The sequence below is a fragment of the Gymnogyps californianus genome, chromosome 5, assembly GCF_018139145.2.
Source record: "Gymnogyps californianus isolate 813 chromosome 5, ASM1813914v2, whole genome shotgun sequence".
Classification (NCBI taxonomy): domain Eukaryota; kingdom Metazoa; phylum Chordata; class Aves; order Accipitriformes; family Cathartidae; genus Gymnogyps; species Gymnogyps californianus.
Window position 1 is genome coordinate 5,701,183 of NC_059475.1, and position 24,677 is coordinate 5,725,859.

General features: G+C 40.2%; 1 protein-coding gene across 1 annotated transcript in view; it reads left to right on the forward strand.

Annotated features, from left to right (window-relative positions):
- GAS2 (growth arrest specific 2) overlaps positions 1-24,677 on the forward strand; it is a 115,588-nt gene that overhangs the window by 16,117 nt on the left and 74,794 nt on the right. Inside the window, exons 3-5 of the mRNA XM_050898376.1 lie at positions 174-310; positions 10,727-10,887; positions 19,629-19,753. Of these exons, the coding sequence (XP_050754333.1) occupies positions 10,746-10,887; positions 19,629-19,753 (267 nt within the window). The 5' untranslated portion in view covers positions 174-310; positions 10,727-10,745. The remainder of the gene's footprint in view (positions 1-173; positions 311-10,726; positions 10,888-19,628; positions 19,754-24,677) is intronic.

Consider the following 24,677-nt stretch of genomic DNA (forward strand, 5'->3'; position numbering starts at 1 on the left):
AGAGGAAAAAAAAAAAAAAGAAAAAAGTGACAATTGAAAGAAGTGCTATTAAGTGTTAAAAAATTCCAGAGACAACTAGTGAAATTAAAGAAAAAGAGAGTTTTATCTTGGATGTGAAATTTTCCTTTCTCCTCTCCTTTTTTTTTTTTTTTTTTTCTTTTTCCGCAATCAAGCGTCTTGGAAAGGGAGTAATAATAATAAAAGAGAAACGGACCCAAGCACCAACTTGCTGCCAAGGGCTGTAATACAATATCTCAGCATTTCAAGGGTAAATCGGTGTGAACTGCGTTTGCCGTCCCTCTGAAAAAAAGTAAGTATTTAACTTCCGTTCAGTCTGTGTGGACTGCTGAAATATAGGAAATCGGTTTCGGAGAGAAAAAAAAAAAAAGGAAAAGGGGGGGGGAAAGGGTTTCCCAAAGAGAGCACCGAGCGGAGCGGACAGAAGTATGAAGAGCGGCAGCGCGGCTGCTGCCGGTCTGCTCAGCTCAGCTTGGGGGGACGGCGGCGGCGGCTGCCGGAGGCGGGGGGCTCAGCGGCGCGGCGGGCGGCCCGTGAGTGCGGCCCCGGGGGCGGCGGCGGCGGGAGCCCTGCCTGCCTGCCTGCCTGCCTGCCTGCCTGCCCCGGCGGCGGGGGGAGCCCTGCCTGCCCCAGCGGGGCTCACTGCCGGCCCCACGGCGGAGCCCGCAGCCCGGGCTCCTTTAAATTGAGGGCGTTTCGTGTGTCTCGCCGGCTGCCTTCGAGTTTAAAGAGAAAGGGGCCGGGGAGCGAAGCGGGAAGGTGAGCTTCGCCCGGCGGCTCGTCGCTGCGGAGTAGGTGCTTTTGTTTCCTTCCCCCCGTGTCCCCGGGCGGCCGTGGGGCAGCCGCCGGGGAAGCGGCAGGGCTCGGCGGCGGGCACCGTGCTGCGGGGCGGGGGCAGCTGCGGCTGCCTGCGCGCTGGGCAGCGGGGGGCTTCTTGCTGGTTGGTTTTTTTGTTTGTTTGTTTGTTTTGGTGTTGGTGTTTTGGTTTTTTTTTTTTCCCCCTCCCTCTCTCTGGGTGTCCGGAGTTTGAAAGCATCGCGGAGGCGGAATGAGGGCGTGCGTGGGTGTGTGGTGGAGATCCACGAGCGGTTCACCCGGGGCTCGCCGGGGCTAGCCCGGGGGTTGCTGGCGGGCCGCCCTGGGCATCCCGCGGAGGGCCGGGGGCCGTGGCGGGTTTGCTTGGTCCTGCCCCCGAGGGGCAGACCTGGGAGCAGCGCATGCAGCACTCATGGCAAAGCCATTAGCTCAGCTTTACTGTGGAGGGGCCCCGAGGAGGACAAACGCATCCCGGCGCAGCGCAGAGCCGGGTTCCGCGGCGGGTGAGAGCCGGGGGGGCAGCTGCCGGGCGCTGGGAGCGGTGCGGGCAAAACGCGGGGGGGGGGGGGGATTCCCCTTGCGAGGCGGCGTGCGCGTTTCCAGCCCGTCTTTCGGGTAGCTCCTACTCGCTGTGGGCTCCCTCCCCTCCCGCCCGCACCTCTGGCTTATCTTTCGGGCCGCTGCGCGTAGCCCTGGGTTGCCGGTCGTGGAAGGAGAGGGAGGGGAGGACGGGTTTTGTACGTTTGCAGCGCTCGTGGGAAATGTGAGCGCCTGCATCTGAGGCTGCGGCAAGTGTTGGGTGGGAGGCGGCCAAGCCCTGCCGCCGTGCCGGTGGCCGCTTCGGAGCGCTCCCGGCCTCCCCCCTCCGCTGCCCCAAAAGGCGGGCGGGATGAGACCCCTCTCATGCCAAAAGCTGTCCTTCCAGGTTCTTGCTTTCCTCTTCAGGATCTAGATTCAAATCTCAGGAGGGCAGAGTTTGACTTTGAGAGCTCTGTTTGTTCACTAGTGCTTTACGTGTGAAGGTTGCTGCCTTCCTTATCTAGGATTGCTGTCAGCATCTTGGTGCAATGGTGTGTGTCAGCTGAGCCTGCTGGCTCTGCTGGCTTTGCGTGCTCCCAGGGGAGAAGGGCTCTTCGGGCACCAGGAAGGATGCGTCGCAGGGCTCCCCAGTGCGGTTCCAGCACACTTCTGACATTACTTTGAAATTAAAAATTAACAAAAAAAGTATTCTTCGGTTTCCATGTACATTAAATTATGAATGGTTTCTTCACTGTGGAGTAGATGCTGTGCCAAGTGTAATGGTTTTATGATGGTTTTGTGATGTGGATTGTGATTTAATAAGAAATTAGCTGACATTCCTAAATTCATATCATATGGTACCGTAGGCCATCTGATCAGCATTATACCGTGGTACCCTAGTTGGAACTACAACCAAACCTAGATGGAGGTGGTGAGGTGAGGAAGAGTCAGTACTATCCTCAAGTTTCTAGCTCTTACTGACTTCAGGCTACTAACTTATTTGGTCATTTTACTTATTTTACCCACAGTCTTATTTGAATTGGCACACTTACTATCCAAAGTACCTCTTCAACTCCACTTTACACCTCTCAGTTAAGCTTCACACTAATTTCAGGACAGGATTTAGAAATGGGACTTCATAATTAAAAGCAAAGCTGATGATTAGGAGTCAGCTTGTAATACTGTCTGCGTAGTGTGCTTGCACCAAGAGAAACACTTATACTCCTTGTAAGATGTGATGTGTCAGTTTAAATATGTATTTCCTTTTCTAGTTGGTGGAGGTTGAAACTTCTTTTGTACTAATTTTTAATGGCTATTTTGCTTAGACAAGCAGAAAAACATACAGTAAGAGCCAGGCAAAGAGAAGTAAATGTGAAAGTTTTTGGACTGTGTTAGGAATCGGGCTCAGTTTCCAGAAGTTATAATTTTATGAGCAAGTAGATATTGAACATTCCTAAAGTTTTGTTTTGGACTATGTGAGAAGGACTTGTTGCTTTCCTTTTGGTAGAGGAGACATTATCAAGGCAACAAAATTGTTTCTACTAGGCATAGTCCTGAAAATGTCTAGGCTTCCAATGATTAGCTCAGATTTTTAAGTGCGGTTAACTTAGTTTTGGTCTGGCCTCAGACCAAGGGCCTTAAAGGTCTAAAGTATCAGTAAGCTGTTGTGCCAGGTTCTCTCTCCTCCGCTCGAAGCAGTGCACACATTTGTAACACGTATATTCGTAATGTAAAGGACAAAGGCTTCTTGTGATTAAAGTTTACTTTATCAGTGTAGATCACATTTTGATGTAAGCCCTTAAAAATTCTAATTGATTAATGAGTTTCAGATGGTGGTTCCCCTCCAGTGCCCCTCCCCCTGCTCCTCACATGTACAGTATGCTCCAAGTTAATCTGGGAAAGCTCCAGAAACCTTGGGCTAAATTGGTTGTGGTATAGTTTATAAGGATAATAAAATAACTAGAAAAATTGAATTTCCTTACAAAAATATGCTTGCTGCATTTGTGAGCTTATGTTTTATCTGCTTGTTTGTGGTAGTGAGAAAACTAAGATTACAGATATATGTATTTAGGATGATGCAGACAAGAATGACCTGTTGTTTCTTACAGAAGGGAAAGCTCTGCAATAGCTCTTGAAAAGGAGTTATGCGATGTAGTAGCAGAATCACTTTAAAAGTGATTGTGTTTGGTTTTGCATATGTAAAAGGACAAAATGAGAGTGATTACTCTTGTGTAGTAAACTGGAAATTGCAGGTGGTAAAGACTGGCTGAGTAACATCTACCAGTGAGTGACAGGTCTCTGTGTTTTTTCCTACTGCTTCTTTTAGTCCATTTTAAGGATTTCAAGTAAGGGAGCTTTCACGTGGGGAAATTATTCCACTGTCTAGCAGACCTCACCATAGGGAACAGTTTCCTGACATTAAAAATATCAATTACAGAAGCTGTTAGTTACCTCTGTGGCTCTCAAAGGAAGACATTCATATATCTTTTTTTCCCCCCTTTCTGCATATATGTGTGTATATACACATATGTATGTATATGGGTGAGGGGGTGGAAAAACAAGAGCAGCCTTTAGTCTGTGGACTAATGATATACTCTTCAAATTTGAAAAATATGCCAACACTGAGACAGGAAAACTGAAATCAGTTTTCAAATGTGAATGTATTTATGCTTGGATGTGCTACGTGTGTAAAACTGGCACTTGCTTATGTGAAAGTGGTGATTGCAAGTATGGGTCCCAAATTGTGGGCAGCCTCATTTCTGCTTGCAAAAATGCGCATTTTGTTGCTGCAACTTAATCTGTTTATGAACATTGAATCTTTTATTTAAGCCTCTTTTGCACCCGACTTGCAATTACAGCAAGTGAATGCTTCACACAGTCCACTTAAACTCCAGTAAAGTTTCAAAAGTTCTGTTCTTTTCCATCTGCTTGAGGTGATTAGAACTAGCAGGGAGATCCAGCAGAGACCCTTGCCAGATACTCATGAGCTCTGTTCTGGCTTTTGATCCTCTGTCTCCTCTCTTTCCAGGATGGCTGCTTTCCAATAGCATTACCTTCTCTCTAAGACAGCAGGAGATTGTCTGCAGTTATAGCCGATACCCCTCTGTCAAAGCCAATGTGCAGTCTAGTGCTCAAGTTCCAGTTCCTTCAGAGAAAACTATTGCTGCTCTTGTCTGAGTTGCTGTCTGCTCTCTCTACCACTGACAGTAAAGCTATTGCACAGTTGCGTGCATGATGTTTTGTTTCTTCTACAGCTGATAGCTAATGTGCTTCCTCAATCATATTACAAGAGACCTCGTTTCACAAGCCTAAAGCCTGCATATTTAATTCTATGAAGATTTTATGGAATAGAGTCTTTGAACCCAGTGTCCAAGGCAGAGTTATGCCATCTTCTGTTCCAGTTGTTCCAGCTTTGTTGAGCAACTAGGCCACTGAATTGGCATATGTACAAATCTTCAGTCCTGGATAACTGTGGTTTGGCTGCCAACTGAACAGAGCCATTCACTTTGCTTGCCTGCTAGGCGATAGTACCTGGGGGGCCAAAACGGATGTCTGTTGCACACTGTCACAGTCAAGCTGGTATGGTGCAAAGGGGACATCATGTAGGACCTTTGCATCACAGATGATTTGATTGATCTCTATACAGAGTTCTGCTTTTGCTTTATGATTTATTTTTTTCCCCTCCATAGACACTTTTAACATATTTTTATTCTTTTCTGACTGAATACAAAGAAAAATGCTTGTTTCACTGGATACTTAATTTCTGTGCTAATTCTTAAACCAAGTCATAAAGAGCAAGTGACTCAGCAAGACTTCCTCATCCCTGACCTGGAAGGATTGTATATAGGAGCAAGTTAAAAGGAGAGGTTCACGCCTCCTTTTGTTTGAGAACTAATGCACATGTAAGTAGGAACCAGGCTGAAGTGACAATGAAACTTGTGTAATACAGGGAGCACTGCATAGCCAGCAGCTACTCAGTATAAGCCATTACGTATATATGTTGGAACTGGATGGGTAATTTGGAGGAAAAGCCTACTGTTTTGTATGATTAACTCACAGGGTGGAGCATGTGTATTTTCTGTGTATGTATATCTATGCATACATGCACACTTTTATGTATACATTTTTACTATATAGAATAATTTTTTTTCCTCCAGATTATACTTGGTTGAAGAGTACTATTATCGCAATTTTACAGGTAAGGAAGGTGGTTGGAATAGGAAATGGAATTGAATCCAGGGATCTGCAACTGTGAGTGCCTAATTGTGCAGCCAGTTTTACCTTCTGGATTAAACGGTCTTTGCCTCCTGTGTGTTTTGAGTACAGAGTGTATCATTCTTGAATCCTTTTGTGCTACCAGTTAGCCCCAACAAAAGCCAGTGGAATTACAGAAGATTACTTGTTTGATTCTCATTGCTTTCACCTGATGATCACTGACAACAATCAGCAGATAGTGCGAGTTACACTGCTGGCAAAATACAAGCAGTGAGCTACAATACACAGAAAACTAAATGTACTACTGTAAAGCAAAATAAAAACTTCACTGTTTGGTAGAAGCAAGCAGAGAGAAATATAACCTTTTAGTATGTTGAATCTGTTACATGTCACTGGGTGTACTGTAAACTATCCCACACTGAATTCTTCAGCTAGACAATAAGTCTAAGAATTTGAGATGTCGTCCTCTTATTGAGAGAGGTGGAAAAAAAGACTGGGCTGCATAAATATGACCTGTAACAAAACAGAATGAAAAGTAAAGACCTTTCCTTGTCTGCATTCAGAATAGTAGGGGGAAGAAGTTGCTTTTTGAGGAACAAAGCATTTAGAGGTAAGTTTTGAAAATGCTTCTGCATATCACATCAGCCTCAACAGTTTATAGAGAAGTGTAACATTCTATAAAATATTTGACGTGTTTGTGTTGGCTAGTTTTAAAGAGCTGTATATATGATGATTTGATGTTGCTGTTAGGAAAGTAGTGAGATTAGGAAAATCAGTATTTTTTGGCTACTTTATTCATACCTTATGTCTGCCAAAAGGAAAGGATGAAACAGTTGTTGGAGCCAAAAAGGCTTGCCTCAGCTGTGGTGATGTATCCTTGAATGCTACTGTCTACATCTGTGGCAAGTTAGTCCATTTCTCTGACCAAATTCTTCGCTGCTAAATTGTCAATAAACTTTTCTCCAGCTCACCAGAAAATAAATATGTTAAGACATTTGAAGGAGGTGAGTTGGTGGTATCTGAGCGAAGAATCAAGAGCCTGGCCTTGACTACAGGTAGAATCTTCAAAGGGGTCCTGAAGGAGCTCAGGACCCAACTGCTGTCACCTTTACCTAACTCACTCAGTTCAGCTTCTTCACAGATCCCAGCTAGTATGTGATGAAGTTTTAATAGTTAATGTATGGGCTATTACAATTGATGAAGTGGATGAACATTTTAATGAAGCTTAAGTGCTTCAGCACTGAAGTATTGTGGAGGCTTAAGTTAATCTTAGAAGTTCAGTAGCGGTCAGTGTTTGCATAAAGAATAATTAAGAGTTTGACAGCTGCTGGTACTTGCAGTTTGGTAACTGACCCACAATATCACTTGTAGAATTTGTGACAGGAGCTACAGGTAACAAATTGCACTCTGCTCCTTGAAGGCTCATTTTATTTATTTATTTATTTATTTTAAAATCCAAGGTAGGAATTTTGTTGCTTTGATTCTGATAGGAAAGTATTTTACTGAAGTGTAGGGCAGGTTTTCAGAGAAGTAGCGGGGAAGGGGAAAATTCATTTCTTTCAGAAATGAAATTAAAGACAGCTTACACAGAGGTAAGGTTGGAGTGTATGCGATTCATCTGTGACTCTTCAGGGTTCTTCTCAGTGGAGACTCTTCAGCAGTATTAACTTTCTCGTTCCGCGGTCCTCACTTTGCATGCCTGCTTCACAAATTAGCCCATACATCATTGTTAATTCAGGACTACTATTTCTGGCAGACCTAGTCCCAGTATAGAGATGCCTGAATAATTTTCAGCTTCTAGAGATTTTTGTCACCTGTCTGTCTGCCTTTCCTCATCTTTCCTAGTTTCCCATTCTGAGAACCTGCGTCCTATTAAAACTGCCTTAAGCTCAGAATACCCTTCTTGTCTCTGGATCTTCTCTCTTCTTACTACCACAGTTACTACGAAACTGAAGCACCCATGCATCCTCCCAAATCAGAGCTCTTTGTTCTCCCACTTTTCTTCCTTCAGTGAGTCTCAAAAGTTCCTTGAGACCTTTACACAGCCTGGTTGCTGAGTTTTATGAAACAAGAGGTAGGTCAGTATGAAATATATTTAATGAAAGCCCTGTATTTTAGAGATAAACTGAAGTAACATCTCAAATCCCCGAATTCGCTGCTCTGCGCCTCCACAGAGATCAGCCTGAAGCGTAAACAGACTGCAGTGCTTGTTTCAGAGACTGATGGGGAAACCCAAACTGCCTCCATGTAGCTGCTCCAGAAGCCTTCCCTCTCTTTTCTCTAGTCTGAAAGAAATGCAACTTTCAGACCTTAGAATTACTTCAGCCCCACCGGTGGCAGCAGCCTGTATCATATCTGGCTGGCTGTCAGGCATATTATAATGTCGTTGGTTATTAATTAGCTCCAAGTTTCATAGGGCACTTAATATACATGGTGTTGGAAGTGATAAGGTAGGTGGACCTTTCCTGAGGTGACAGAAAAGGATGTTGTCTCTGTAGTTTTCCTCTTAACACAACCCAGCTCAGTGTGTATGTGCCTTGTGTTATACTCCTAGCAGGGCAGACCCTTAGGGTCTCATGATGAATATTGCTATGCGCATCCTTAAAATATAAAATTGCAGAGTAATTTAGGTTGGAAGGGACCCCCAGGGGTCATCTAGTCTAATCCCCTCCTCAAAGCATGTATGAACCATGAAATTATTTCCAGTGAAGAGGTGCAGTGTCTAACTGGTTCCTTTAGGACAATGGTGCTTCTTTTTTCAGGTATACTTTTCCAATCTGTATGTCAAAAGAAACAAAATGCAGGATTTTCTTTCCTAAACATTTAGATACATAGGTGTTAATAAACTGAAAAAATTATGCCAAAAAATGATATATTTTTATTTTGCTTTATTTGTGTATTGTATATGAAGTGAACATTTAGGAATGAGAAATTTTTTTTTCTTACTTTTTACCTACATCATTTCAGAGGTGATTCAAGAGAATAAACTAGTTTCAGTTCTGGTTCTCACCATATCAATGCAGTTTATAGACTCCAGAAATCAGTCAAAAAATTATTTTAAGGCTTTTTTTCTGGAAAGAAAGTATATGACAGAGGTATATTCGATTTTTCCCATGTAATCTTTGAAGACAAGGTGGCGTCAATTATCCATCTCACCTCTGTTTCCATCCAAAGTGAAGTGGTGATTTGAAGCACTAAATTGCATGGTTCTGAGTGACTTAGAGCAACTTTAAATATACTGTCATTGTAATTCCTTAGCTGTTAGTATCATCTAGTCGGAAGGAATCTATTTTGAGAGTGACATTCTTGATAGATTGATTTTTGCAGAGCTAGCAGCCTAATTCTTCTCCCTCCACTCCCTTGCACCCCGCCCCAAATGAACAGGTATGAATTGGATTTAATCAACCAGGAAGCCATAAATCCAAACTGACATTTTTACAAAGTCAGTTTTCAGAACAGTGCTGTGCTTAAATTACATACTCTAGTCTGCCTTAAACTCCTCTGCTTTCGAAGGAACTTTGATGCGTAAGGATTTTTTTTTTGGTAGAAAAATGTAAAATCTACTGATAATTCAGAAATGTACAAGGGAATAAAGTCTTTTTTATGTCTATTTTTTCCCCCCTCCCCAAGTGGAAAAATTGTCTAATTTCAGTAAGAAGTATATTCGTAGTGAAAGCTGTGTCTATCTCAAGGGCAAGCCAGACTTCAGGATTTGGGGTGAGGTACTCTCAACAAGAGCTTAAGCAGATGTTTTTGCAAACAAGGAGTTTAGTAACCCAGGGTATGGTTAAAAAATGCTGGAGTATTGTAATGTAAGCATTAAAATATCCCAAATAGCATTTCGTATATTTGGAAATGTCAGTTACAGCACAATTTTATGGAAAGGCAATTGCTTTTTACATTCAGTAAACGTTTTCCTTTTTTTGGCAAAGGAATTGTTTTCAGTATTCTTGTTATTCCAGGCCACAATGGAATAGTATAACAAATTGTTCTTTTTTGTTGTTGTTTTTAAAGTCACAAATACCTCTTACCTGACTTGAAAGGTATGCAAAGGACAGAAAGAAACAGTGTTTGCAGAATATCATAACCTGAAGCCAGCTGACATGTGTAACCACAGTTGGCATGGATCAGCCAGTTGACAATAGGCAAAGAACTATTCCTTAGGGACCTGCCACCCCCAGTTAATGCCTGTCTAGTGCCACCTATATAAGACCTTGTGACTGCTAGTTGGTGTGACTGGGCTTTCAGCAGGCTACAGCCTACCAGGCAAGAAAGCATCTCAGCTCATTGCTACAAGCATTAGAGTCCAGGTCTGAGTTTCTTTTCAGAGCGAAAAATAACCTTTCCTTAGCACACTTCTGCCACAAATGGGGCAATTAGTCCTTCAGGGGCAGAGATGTAGGTCCAGTGGGCCTAACGTCTCTGGCTGCTGCAAGACTCACAACACTTTAATATTTAACACATGACATATTGTCTTACCTGAAACTAAAGTTCAGTAAGTTGTCACTGAAGCAGAGGAATATTTGTATAAAAGGTGGAAGTGGGAAGTGTGGGTGACCAGCACTAGCTGTTGCGCTGCTTTCTGAAGAAATAATGCTATTCAGTAAATATATTTGGTGTGGGTTTTTTCTTTAATTATTCTGAAGCCGTAGAATAGACTGATTCCATTTGGTAACAGTATTTGTTAATTGTTAGTAAGTTTGCTGTAGTAGCGTAACTCAGTTGTACCCGTGGTTTTCTTGGGCCTGATCCAAAAATCTCTGAAGCCTTCCATTTATTTTGAATAGATATTGGATCAGGCACCGTAATGAGTTGTTAGCTTTGTGTAAAATGTCTATTTTGATTTGATTTTAATCATTCCTTGCAGAATATTTGGTTATGTGTTGGCAACATGTGTAGCTTGGTGAGTACAAATGAAGTTGATGTTTATCTGTATGATTTAATCACTTGCAGTGTGATCCATTAACAAAACTTCAGTCATCGATGTTGTATTCGTGTGTTAGATCTACATCTGTTTGTCTGACATCTGATTTCTTAGAATCATAGTCACTGTTATTATCTCTTGGAATTCTAAAAAAAGGACCTGCGAAACTTGATTTGGTATAATGGAGTAATTTTTGTTTGTTTGTTTGTTTTTTTAATATATATAATAAAACAGGTACAACAAGTGATAAGCGATGTGCACTGCTCTGAGCCCGAAGGCACGTGGGCCTGGCCTCTCCGATATGCATCAATACAGTCAGTGGCTTGCAAGTAGACATGAGGCCAACTTGTTGCCGATGAAAGAGGATTTGGCCCTGTGGCTCACAAACCTACTGGGTAAGATACAATAACATGGAATGCAGATACTGGGCAGTAAGAGAACTCTATACACTGTTAGCTGGGAATTCAGTCCTTCAGACTTCTTTGCATTTAAAAAATAAAGGTAGTTATGATTAGGTAGCTACCTCCACATAGTGCAACTGTTAGCAAGGTCAGAAAAGCCAGTAATTTGCCTCCACAGTGTTTCTGTGAGTAGCATAATTGAACTTTATTATTCATTTCATGTTTATGTTTCCTCAAATTTTCTTTTAAATGTTCTTTTTCATGTGTTTTCTGTATTAATACCATTAAGCTGAATGGTGCTGATTACTGCCATCACCCAAGTCTTCCATTTTTATTGGTAGGCTTCCTAAAGAGTATGGGTGTACTGACTGTCTTGAATGGAAGGAGCCATTAAATAGTTCTTTGCTGACCAAGCAGTCCAGTGATTGATAATTGCCACCCAAGGCAATGCATGCTAAGACTTGTGGAAGCTTGTGCATAGAGGGGTCTGACCTAGTGGCTGCAGCTGGGACCTGGGGATTTACTGGTTGCAGCTGTACGTCTTGGTGTGTGAAGCCAAAACATGTTGTTGGTGAAAGAGGATGCAAACCAAAAGCCAAGAAAAAAAATCAGGTTCGCCTGAAAAGGAGCAAATGAGAGTATGTCCCTGGCAGGAAAGAGAGAGACAGTTCTTTGGGATATACGACTCATTCAAGAAGGTGGAATTTAGAAACTATGAGCCAGGAAATAGTATGTTGTTTGTTGTTGTGGTTTAACCCCAGCCAGCAACTAAGCACCACGCAGCCGCTTCTCCCTCCCCCCTCCCAGTGGGATGGGGAGGAGGAAAAAAAGGTAAAACTCGTTGGTTGAGATAAGAACAGTTTAACTAAAGTAAAATAAAATACACTACTAACTAATAATAATAATTTAATAATTGTAATGAAAAGGAATATAACAAAAAAAAAACCCCAAACAAACCACCACCCAAGAAAAGCCAAGTGACGCACAATGCCATTGCTCACCACCCGCTGACTAATGCCGGAGCGGCGATCTGCCCCTCCTGGCCAACTCCCCCCCGTTTATATACTGGGCATGACGTTCCATGGTATGGAATACCCCTTTGGCTAGTTCGGGTCAGCTGCCCCGGCTCTGCTCCCTCCCAGCTCCTTGCACACCTGCTTGCTGGCAGAGCATGGGAGACTGAAAAGTCCTTGGCTTAAGATAAGCTCTACTTAGCAACAACTAAAACCTCAGAGTGTTATCAACATTATTCTCACACTAAATCCAAAACCCAGCACTGTACCAGCTACTAAGAAGAGAGTTAACTCTATCCCAGCCGAAACCAGGACATTTGTTGAGAACACTCAGGGGAAAATGGCTTTTGTGTGATCTCTGTAAGTCCAAAGGATTCTACTGAAGAAATACATGACTTACACAATACCTCATTCTAAGGGAAACATGCCAGCAGTTCCTCTGATTAAACAAAGAGGAGAAAAAATTTCAGAGGAGGTGATTTTTACATGAAACATTCTTTGATGTTATTTTGGAGGAAAATTTGGATGAGCATTTTTAAATTTGGTGTGTGTGGTTTTGGGGGTTTTTGTTTGTTTGTTTGTTTTTTCTGGAAGTCTGTTCTGGTGAGACATAGGCAGTGTCTTGTCTTGGCAAATGCTGTAGCTGAACTGTCTCAGTGATATCATACAATAATAGAGTATACCTAGTGCCTTTCATCTGCACGTTCTACATTGCTGTATTTCCTCTTTTTTTAAGAGGGAGGGAATTATCACTATGTTATGAGAGGTACAGTGTCAGTAGAATGCAAGAACACAGTATTTTGCAGGTAGGCGATACCCATTTTACAGTTGGAAGAGTTATGAATCCACGACTGCAAAAATGGCGCTTGTTTTAAATTACATCTTTGTGTGGTACTTCCATTTAAATTAATGAGTTTTGAATATAAAATTGTCTAGGCGATGCCAGGACAAAATCCAGAAATCCTGACTTCTCGTTCCAATTACCACAAGACAGCAATCCAAAAGACTGTTTTTTGAATCAGAAGAAGCACATTCCATTAAGCATTTAATATATTGTTTAAATGTTTTAAACAATGAAGTTCTAGTGAGCCACTCTAAAACAAATAGAAGCTTGTTTGCAGTTCATAACAGAGTTCTCACAGTGACAAGTTTAGGAATGAGGTCACTTTTTTAGCAAGAGAGTAGCAACCAGCAGGAGGTTCTGAAATGCCAACTATAATTAAAAATCTGATTTTTCATATGGACACCAAATTCTGCCCTGCAGAACTAAACGGGCACAACCTTCTTTTAATTAAGCAGCATACACAGTTCATTTGCTTAATGCGTTCCCCCACACCTTCTCACACCAAGCTCTTCTTTTCTCAGAGTTTGTCCTGAAGAACTGAAATTATAGTGATTTGTTAAACTGCTTTGAATTCCTGTGTAGGCATTGTTATTCAAATTAATAATTCAATTAAGTTAAAATTCACATTCAAAATAAATTAAGTGTAACTGAATTAAAGTAATTCACATTAATATAAATATATTAACTCAGAATTCAAATTGTGTTTAATTACTGTATAATTTAGGTTAACTTTAATGAGAGGAGGGACGTGTGAGCATGTTGCTGTAAGATAAAATAGATATGAATTTATAGCATTGCATTACCTTGTTGTGAAAACCTGTTTGTACACTCTCGCTTTCCAGCATCCAAAAGGATACGCAAGACTTTTTTTGTTTGTTTTGTTGTGGTTCTTTTTTCCTCCATGGGAGAAATAATGTACTTTGCATTAATGGTCAGTAGATTTTCACGTGCATGGATGTGCAGATAACACAGAGCAGATCATGTTCTGTGTATCCACACCCTAGTGTGCTCTGTGCTATAACTTGTGTGGCTTCATTGTAAGTGTCTTTATGCCAGTTTTAATGCAATAGGATTTCTCAATTTATAAAGAAAATTAATATGCGGTTCAATTTTTGCCATGTTGGTTCATGTTTTGTTTCATCTATATTTTGTTCATTCATTTGTACTATGACTCAACAAGGACACATAATCTTTTCAAATAAATGTAGATTTTTTTTTTTTTAAATAATAGAAAGTATTTTGGGCAAGAATAGGGCTGAACCTCTCTGAGGTAGTTTGATCAACTGATGGTGTTTTTGGAAATTTTTGTGGAGAGGCACATATGTCCTACACAGTGTTACTGGAAGTTAAAATGGTGACTGTTTTGCAGCAGCAAAGCCTGGTGTGAGTTTGAAATTACAAACTGGAAAACATTAGAAGGATATTGCACTTTGTAATATGAATGAAGGGGTTTGATATTAGATGGAAATTAGGCATAGCTAGAATTTGACCTTACGCGAGTGATAAACTGGAAGACTGAGATACGAGGTGCAGCTGGAAAACAATGCTTTAAGAATTTTTAACCCTGAGACTTAGGACATTTTATTCTAATTTAGTGTGGATATTGTTGTGGGTTTTTTTTAGTAATCACTAATACTTTTGTACACATTTTGCTAATTATTTTTGGAACCATGTCAGAGAAACTCAAAGCTTCTGAGGGGAGGATTTGTCATTACAGCTCCATTGCTGAATAGATTTTAGCTGCCTGTATTCTGGGGGCTGGAAAAAGGACATTGCAGATGAAATCAATGTGTCAGCTGGTATTAACTCATACAATATTGTACATCATAGCATTCTCAAAGTGGGACGCATCAGCATTGCAGGGTTTGCATGCTGGAGAGGAAGACTGGAGCTATGGATGCTGTGTCTCTTACCCTCACTTCCCTCTGCCGAGCTCTGGTGGCTCAGTCAAGAGATCCTTGCAGTGGCAAAGTTAAGGAGATGTGTTGACCCAGCTGTCTTGCAAATCATGATCATCTCTCAGCCTTGTTTTTATTATGTATATAGCCAATGAAGCACTTGGCAATGCTTTCACTGCTGACACACTCCAAATTTGGTAGATTATATATACTTATTTTAGTAGAATGCTCTTGTGGATACTGAAAACTTCTGTTCCATCTTCAGCAAGTTTCACATGGGAAGTAGCACAGATGAGCCACAGTAATCTTCTAGCAGAGGCAAAATGGCAATTTGAAAGCAAATAGGGTTTGCTTGTCTGCTCTGCTCTCCAGTACTCTCTTGTTTTCTCTTGTGTGTCTGCAGAAGCGAAAGGGCTGACATCAGGAGGAGTGGGCCTCATCACCAGTCTGTAGTTTAGGGCAGGTACAGAGGGATGGTTTCTTTGTTTCCCCTTTGGCTATTGTGTAGAGCTCTGATCTTTTTTTCCCATTCCCGGAGGCCGTTTACCAGCTGCAGAGGGTTATATTGTTGCTTATTCCATCCAGCTTCATTTAGCACAGGGGACCACAGAAAAGACCTGTAAGATGTGCCCTGGGCACATGTCTGGGGTCCAAGGTTTCAGTGCTGAGGCCTCTTCCTAACAGAGCTTTCTGGGCTTCAGACGCTCATAGGTAAGCAGCTGGAGAATGCAAGATGGTGAGGAATTGGACATGTAAACATTGAATGTTGTATGAGGCATGTAAAAGTTTCTTGGGTGCAAAAGTGAAGCAGGCTTGGAGAAAAGGAACAGAGAGGTGAGGATGTTAGGAGCGGCATTGAGTTGAAGACCAGGCTTGGAATTTAAAGGTGTGTTGAAGGAGGTGTAAAGTTTGGGGGATGAAGGGTGGGAAGTCTTCGGCAAGAAAACTGTCTGTCTTTGATTCTGAATTAAAGCAAAACCTGCTTCAGCTTGGTATTCTTGCTCATCTTGCTGTCTAAGAGGATTCTGTAGCAGTACCTTTATTTTCAACATCAGCGTGTTCAGCTCAAGCCAGTGGGAAATGCAGGTTTTAAATATCTGTATATCAAGACATTCATGATACTGATACTTCTAGTGATTCTGCTGGCACTGATGCAGTTTCTTATTTAGTTGAGTGGCTTTATAATTTTCTTCAGTATCAACATGCCTTTGGGATTGTTTATATGTCCCATTTCAAGTAAGTGATAATGTCTCAATGCTATCAAAACTATTTCTCTTGCTGTCAGCTATTGTAGGAAACAGAGTAGCCTTGTCAGAAAAGAACCAGTTTTGCGTGTGCATAAAATCATTGGCCTTTGTTTTCTTTATTTTTATCGTGTTTTGTTATCTTGGGTTTAAATGCCACACAATTTGAGAGGGTTAGGAGGAGTTGTTCCACTGGTGCCTCGGTATTGTAGAAGCTCATCCTTCTACCAATGTGTTTCAGAGATTCACCTGAGTGAAATGTTTCTGTTTGTAAACTAGTAGTTTTGTGTTACCACTGAAGCATACAATTAAAATAGTCAATCAGCTGGTTGGGAGGCTGGAGTCAGTGTCTTGCATTGTAGTTATTAAACTAAGTGTGGAAGAACTCAGTGCAATAATAGAGGAACCGAGTAGGTTTTGGTACTTTGTTTTAGTCTTTGAGTCCCTCCGCCTTCTTCTGAAGGCTCTGGTTGTCTGAGATGGCCTGTACGGAATGCTTTATCTTTGGCCTCTTGGGCACACACCCTGGGCATCAGCTCTTTTCAGTTATTCTTTCATAGACCTCCCAGTCTGGTTGCATTTGGACCCCCAGGACTGGGTGGCCTTACAGATAGCTGCCCACAGTTTCCAAATGGTAGGTGCTCGGGTATAACTGTCTGTCTTTTTAAGGGGCATCTGGTGATTGTGGTAAAAGAGAGGGTAAGCAATGCTTGCAAGGTTTGAGAAAGCCCTCATATTCCTGTTTTTTTATCATACTTTTAGTGTTGTTTTTTTATTATACTTAATGTTATTTCCATTCTATAAAAACATTGCAACTGCTTTCTTGTAATTATAGGGGGAGTTATACATTTTTAATGGAGTTTAATGTTTTTTCCATACAAATATACAGAGCCGTTTTTTTCCTCAGGCTATGAACATTACTCTCATTTGAATCAATACATTTCAACTGTTAAATATGTCAGAGTGTCTGTTTTAGCAAAGAAATGCCACCTTTTGGAGCCATAAAATACAGTGAATTGAAAGCTGACACCTAATATATTTTTCATTGGATACAGATGTTCAATGCAAACCTCATTCTTTCAGCTTTCATAAAAGGGAACAGAACTACAATACTCCAGCTTAGCATACAATATGCAGTAACCAAACTGCTAATGCAATTCAGCATTTAAAATAACATAAACATATTGTTAAATAGCAGAAGAAGACAGAAGAATTTTTCCATGTCTGTGTAAAGAGAAAATACCTCTAAATAGGTTTTAGGTTTTTTAATACTTGACCAGTGAAATAATAAATGTATAAATCATGGGACAGAATAGATACATAGAATGTGATTTTTCTTTTACCTGTGTGAAAAATTGTGCTTTCCGAAATAAAACACAAATCTTGAGTAGGTTAATATTTGAAATAAATTTTTTAGAAGAAAATGAATCTATTATAAAATGCAATGCTCTATTAAAAATAAAGCAGTTTGTATAACATAGTCATTTTTCAAATTTAGCTTTCTAATGGCTTTATACCTCTTGCCAAAAATGCTGATGGGGCAAATGGGAAAATATGTAGGATAGAATGGTGATGAAGGCTTTTGAGGTGCTGAGATGTTCAATTTTTGTATCTGTGGGCTATTATAGTTTCAGTCCTGGCTTCAGCTGAGCTGGAGGCACTGCTAAAATATTGTCAGTTATGCACAATCTGCCACTGAATGTCTGCAGTGCTGCTACTGCTCTTTTGCCTGGAGAAGTCATTTAGGTATACAGGAGCTATAAAGTGGGCTATGTGGCAGAGAGAATTAAGGGGGAATAAAAAGGGGAAAAAACCCAGATATTTTGAAGTAGAAATGTGTTAGAAAAAACAAATTTAACTTCCACCAAAAATATAAGTCTACTGTTGTATCTGAAGATGATTTGCTACAAAGGTCTTTATCTTAGTCTTTGATTTTTAACCGACCAAACTGAAAAGATTCACAATTTTTTGCCCAAAGGATGCTGAAGTAGCTAACAGTTTTCAGGCAAGGGCCTAGAGAAATGAACTTTCCTTTAGCATTTTTGTAATCATATTGCTTTATAATACTGCGATCTTCAGTGTTATAAGTGACATTGACTGTCAGATTACAATGTACCAACACTATATTGCAGAAGTACAATATTAATTTTTTATTATCTACTTCATTTTTGTTACTTTTGAATGATAGTTTTCCCCTCTCTTCTGAGTGAAAAGGTATAGAAAAGCTTTACTTCTTTTTTCTAAATCTACTTTTGCTAGGTTTTTTTGACAAAAAAATGTTGTGAACCTGTTCTAAACAGATTAATGTTTTCAGCTTCCAGACATCTCAGGGGAAATAAATTTCCCCAAACTAGAAAAACAAAAAAACCCCTGGTTTAGTCAGGCAGCTGCTTGTTGGTCAAAAATCTGTGGCAAAAAAACCTGACCAGCAGTGGGCAGACTTCTACCTGTCGTCCTGTAGCAAACAAGCTGGTTTTGAGTAGCAGAAGTGGCTCTGGATGGGATGAGGAACCACTCTCGCTTCAGTTTTTCATTTTTTTTGGTTTTTTGGCAGGGTAGACTATTGTTACTGATGATTGCTGTGTAACAGCCTGTGAAAAATCACTTGATAGTGTTATTCCTGTTCCCAAATGACATATGTAAATATCACCAAAAATAAATAAATCCTGTCGCAATAGGAAGAGCAAGAATTAGTCCTTGATGTTCTCTTGATATTAGTAGAAGTTAAGAGGGCTGAAAAATACAGCTGTTGGTCAAAAAAGTGTCCAAAGAGAAGGCAAATTTTCCAGTAGAAATGTGAAAATGGAAAACCTTCAATAAGAAATAGGAATATTTTTACCTGGAAATGATGTTAAGATCCTGGAAGTTTAGTCTAGGGTGGTAAATGATTCCCTCCTCATCTGGCCTGTCCAGTCTGGTCAGAATGCACATCTCATCGTGGGACTCTTGTGATCTCCTCCGCCAGGAGGATGTAATTACGGTGTAATGGAAGGTCATCTGGTCTGCTGTAGCCAGGAAGGACAATCTGTGGCAGCTGAAGTACAGTGTCACCTAGCATGATAATAATTGATATGTTTTGAAATCACATATTTTTTGATATTTTTTGCCTTTGTTCTTTGGGTGAAAATCTTGATCTGTGTGGCAAGTAGATACATAACATGAAATTTCACTTTCTCCCTTTTTTTTTATGTACCTAATTTTACTTCTGAAAAAGCTCTTTCAAAGGAGTTTCAAAGGAGCATTGCAGTCACTGTAGTATCTTGTAACTTCTTGCAGGATCAAGTCTTAAAGTCTTTTTTAAAAAATACAGTCCTTTCCTTCTTGACATGGTTTTCTACTTCTGTTACAAAATAAGCTGCAGTAGTGTTAGCAACTCTCACACTATAGCTACCCATGCACACTGGTGTAAACCATTTGCCTGCTGTACTCTGTCTTTTAAAACACTGTGTTAAAAGCACTGGAATTTCATAAGTAAAATGAGATATGTGGAGTCTGATTATTTTTCAAATAGCACATGCCTTCCCAAAGGAAGCATGTTATTTTTGAATAATTTGCTGTATGTCTACCAGTAAAGTAGTAGTGAGGTTATTCACTAAATATTCAGAGTAATGCAAGTTTTTCAGTTAAAGCATATTTCAAGTTGTTGCCAAGATTTCTATTGATTTCTCTTTTTACAGAAATGCAGTCTATACTGTTGCACGCTTTCTGCCATGTTAACTTTCTGTTTGCTGTTCAGGTAGAGAAATAACAGCAGAAACCTTTATGGAGAAATTGGATAATGGTGCCTTGCTTTGTCGGTTAGCTGAGACCCTGCAGGAGAAATTTAAAGAAAACAGCTTTGATGCAAACAAGCCTGGCAAAGTAAGTGTTGGTAAATGTTCTAGCATGTATTATCAGTATTTGAGGTATCTGACTGTTTTGATACTGAACTTTTTTGCACAGTTAAGAGATTTCATTTGTGGAGGCTCTGCAAATGGGCAGGGAGGTAATTACTCTGTATAGAAAAAATACAATATAAAACTGGGGGAATTGCTTCTTGGGTAATTATTAAGGCAACTATTAGAGGCAGTTACTCAAAAAATGACTTGTAACATGTGGAGGATAAGACATAGAACAAGATCCAGCAGTGTGATGTGGTAGCTAATAGAGAGAATGTGATCCTTGTATTTATTTGCAAGGGGAATATTAAGTAGCTGTGGGAGGTGCCTTTTCCTCCATGAACAGCTGTAGTGAGGCCAGTAATGAAATTCTGTAGTTAGTTTTGGTGCCTTGAGTTTAAAGGTCCTGTTGGTGTACTGGAAGAGGTTCAGTAAAGAGTTGCAGGGATGATGTGGAAAACGTGAACCTTCAGAAGCTACTGAAGAGCTTTGCAAAGATCAGGTTAAGATCTTGCTTGACCACAACCCCCCTTTAATTTAAATGATTTTCATAGGACAATCTTATTAGGAGAAATTCAAGAGTGTAGCAAGTTTTTTTTTCTGGGAGAAGTTAAATTAAATGGTTGACACTTACATTAATGCGTTTACTGTGAAACTGTTTTTATTTTTCTTGTTGAATTCAGATACATCTTACTTGAAAGCTAAAACAGGCAGATACACAGCAGGTAAAAAAGAGCCCAAGAACCGAAATCACATAATGCATCTTCTATTCTTGATATTTTCCTAACTAGTCTGTAGCAGAAATTAGGGCACAGCATAAATTTTATCGGCAGTTCTGAGAACTGACAGCCTTGTGTCAGCTGCAGCTGCATAAGTTGTTTTTCTTGGTTCCAAGCTCACAATTGTTGCAGAAGAAATTGTCTGGACTAAGGCAGGCTTTATTTATCTAATTATTTTTAACCTTCTGTGGGTTGGGGGTGTCCAGGGGGGTGTTGTTTGCTTGCTTTGGTTTTTTTTTTCCTAAAGAAAAAGGAAGAGATAGCTGGGAAGAAAGATAAGAAGTAGAGTAGAGAAGGAAGGAAGCCTTTCTCCACAAAGGAGGAAAAGACAGATGGAACTAGTATTTCATATTTCAAATTACAAGCAGGGTTTGGTTAGTACCAGTACTGGATGACTTCTGAATTCCTCTTTATAATATGGTCCGGCTTGTCTTCACCTAAGTGGTGGCCTGTTAGTGTCATGGTAGCTCCCAAGTTGAGGAGACACTGATGGCAGTCTTTTTTGATTGAGCCTAGGAACTAGCTAGGCAGAAAGAAGGGTTACTTGTTGTTTTGTTTTTTTCCCTCAACAAACAAACAAAAGGTACCTTTGCTGACAAAAACTACTAAAAGCTTCAGTGAGTACCCAAAAGGTAAACTTGGCTACATAGTTCTAAAACATTCCCTTTTCACATCTTGCCCAGCTGGTGTACTAGAAAATCAATTAAATCACAAAGTGTAAAGCATTTTTTTCCAGACTGACATCTCAGAAAGCCATGTCTATTTAATGTAAAATTCTCAGGAAGAATAATAGTCATAAATTCTACTACAAAGTTCTAGTGAATATTCCGAATTCAGACAATATGTTTTTGTTCGATATCTAACTAGTGCTTTTGGGGGTTTTGGTTGTTTTGTTGTTTTGGGGTTTTTTTATATCATCAGACTTTTGTCTGATGGTGGCTCATTTGGAGAGAGCTACCATTTGGAAAGATAACCAAGTGTTTTGCCACTGAAAAGAGGTAGACCTCCTTTCTTGTATTAACTTCCTCAGCTGAGAATATGGCCTTCCTTTACTTCAGTTAGCTGATCCCCTTTTTTTGAACCTAAGTTACATTAAAAGCCAATTAGACATTTGTGATCCCATATGTTGTAATTACTTACATTTGTTGGTCTTTATTTGTCAAACTGGTATAACAGGCAATGCAATTCAAGGGAAAACATTCTGCTCCACTGCTATTTTTTCAATGTATATTATTTCATACTTAGTATAGTAAGAATTCAAAGAAATGGCAGAGTAATAGATTTGTGTCATTGCAGACTATTAGGGAGCTATTAATCCTTTCAGATTTTAATTCCCTATGTAGCAGTCCTAGGCAATAGGACTAGTCTACACATTGGAAAATCTGACTTGTGGTGCCAAGGAAATTTATAAGAAGATTATACCGTATGAAATTTAGCATAGTAAGAATTCCACAATCCTCCCCTGAATCATTATCATGCACTCTGTTAATAATACATGTGGAATTCTGAATCCATTTGGCCATTTTGCTGTGCACAGGAAAACGGAAACATTATGGTCTTTCACCCAGGTGCCCTGGTGACTTCACTGGCAGCTGGAAGAAGCTGCTGACTTCTATAGAGTTCAGCCTCTATCAAAATAGATTACATGCTTTTCTATCCATATATGTAACTTTAAATTTTTTTAGATAGAAGCAGACTGATATAAAATGAGTGGCTGCCAGAAGGATCAGCTTGCAGGCAGGATCAGCTTGCAGGCAGCACCAGGTTGCAGCTGAGTGAGGGAGACAGGATAAGGCTATAGACCATGGCGGGTGTGTGTGTGTAATCTTACCAAGTCCCTCCACAAGCCTGAAGATTTGGTCTGTCTTCATAAGTGAAGTTTTTCCTTGTATGTGAGCTACTTCCTAGATGGAAAGCTCCATATAATATTTTGGTTTTAGTTTTGTCCTAGAGGAAGACGATATATCCTGTTCTGCTTGATATGTACTACTGATCATGAATTCACTTCTGCAGCTCTTTGGGGCTGTCTGGCCAGTTTAGTAGCTGTAGCAACACATGTAAGAAGACATTAAAAACTAATATTGCATACACTGACTCATCAGTTGTTTGCCGTAATTCCTTAAGTTCATATTGCAATAGTCTACAGAATGGCAGAGGTTAAATCCTATAGCTTCTGGGTTAACTGCTTGTGCAATATGTCTCTAGTCACTGTCAGTTTTGCAGTTTGTTTCTTAACAGAACTGTATCATTCCCTTTCTTATTAGGGAGGACTGAACTTTCTTCAGCTTTCAAGGACCCACTAGGTCAGCATCAGCCTTTCTGAGTGTGGAATAAATCAGAAAAGCATAAACCAAAAAAGTTGTGCCTCCCAAAATATCGCGTTTTCCAAATCTGGAAGGAAGATGGTGGTATTGATATGAACACTTCCTTTTTGTGTCATGTGGAGACACTTGTCGATACTGGGGACGTTTTCAAAAGAGTTAGGAAACTACTGGTAATATGACTTAGGAATACAGCTTTAAGAAACTGAAAAGGAGATTAAAAGGTGTGCAATGCAGAAGTAAAGTCTTTCCTTAAGAGTCAGAGGAAGGCAAAGAAGGAGTAACTTCTTATGAGTAACGAGATCAATGAGTGACTGAGTAGGTTAGGATTCTTCAGTGTGGAAAGAGGTAGCATGAGGTACCTGCAAAATCAGGAATGGCATGGTAGATGTTCAGTCTTTTCTATACAAAAACTATGGGACATCGAATGAAGCTATTGGCAGCCAAACAAATAAAAGGGGGTCCTTGTTTACGAACTGGTTGGAAATCTCTTGCCAATGAGTGTTAAAGTTTACCTGGGTTCAAGAAAACACTGAATAAGGTAATGGAAGAGAGAACTCTTGGAAGGCTGAATACACAGGAACCCCATCTAGATGAGGAGGTCCCCATAGCTGAAAATGGTTGGAGCTTGAGAAAGCATTGAAAGGGGTAACTTATTTGCTGTGGTCTTAGTCTTCCCTAGATACTTATGGCCAGTCTGCATTTGGGTTAGATGAATGTTTAGCTGACCCGGTAGGATCACTCTTATGTTCTGTGCGTTATTGCTTCTTGGGGCTGAATACCTTGCTGGTTGTGCAGGTGAACATGGGCAAATCTATCCTTTCACAAGAGTCAAACTTCAAAGAAATTATTTTAAATTAAATTTGTACTTTTTCTTTTTGTATAAAGATGCCTCTTAAGGACTGAATCCCTGCAGCTAAAAATAGCACCTGAGTCACACTCTACTCTGGTATCTGTTATCCAGGGGAGTAACGTGTGATTGAGAGCACTGGAGTTTGGCAGCCTCTGGTGCCATTTACGCAGTCTCTGCTCATTGCCCTTCTCAGCTTAATGCCATAATAGGCACTTTTGGATGTCATAATAGGTACTCTGAATGTGTCCTCCACGAGTCCAGCTCCCTAACATTGTGGTGTTTGATTTGTTAATCATTCAATAGTACGTTATTAAAAGCATTTCTGTTTCTAAAGAAGAAGCATTTAACAATTGTTCATTTCAAAGTATGTTAGGTGCTAGGTTCTTTTGCAAATCCCAGAAGACAATGATGTTCTTCATTGTTAAGCAGCTAAACCATGCTTCAAAACCTGATGATTCTGAAAACATTGATGTTGTATCTGATCCTTTGCTTCAGACAGACAAAACTTTGAGTTTTAAATGAAAATGGAAATTTTAAACAGGGAGGGCAGTATTAGACTGGTGTGACTGTATGATATATTTTTAAAGAAGTCATTTTTTCCCCTTTTTGGAGATTTTACAGTCATAAATAAATCTAATCATGTACATTTATAAAATGACAAGGAGATGACTGATATCAATCTTAATAAATGCTCAAGATTTGTATGGTAGTAAGTTTTTGGAACTACCTGTGCTGCTGCTGCTAATGATCTTCTGTCTAGAAACTACAGACTTATTATTATAGTGGGAGTTATTCCGTAAAAGTGATTCATGTCACAGGATGCCATTTTGTAATTTTCTCCCATTGGCTTGGATTTCATCTCCGTGCTCTCCTGGCAGTATTTTACTTTTCCTGACAGATAGTTAATTTGAGAATTTCACAGCTGTACAAACAAATTCAGAGCATCAAGGCATG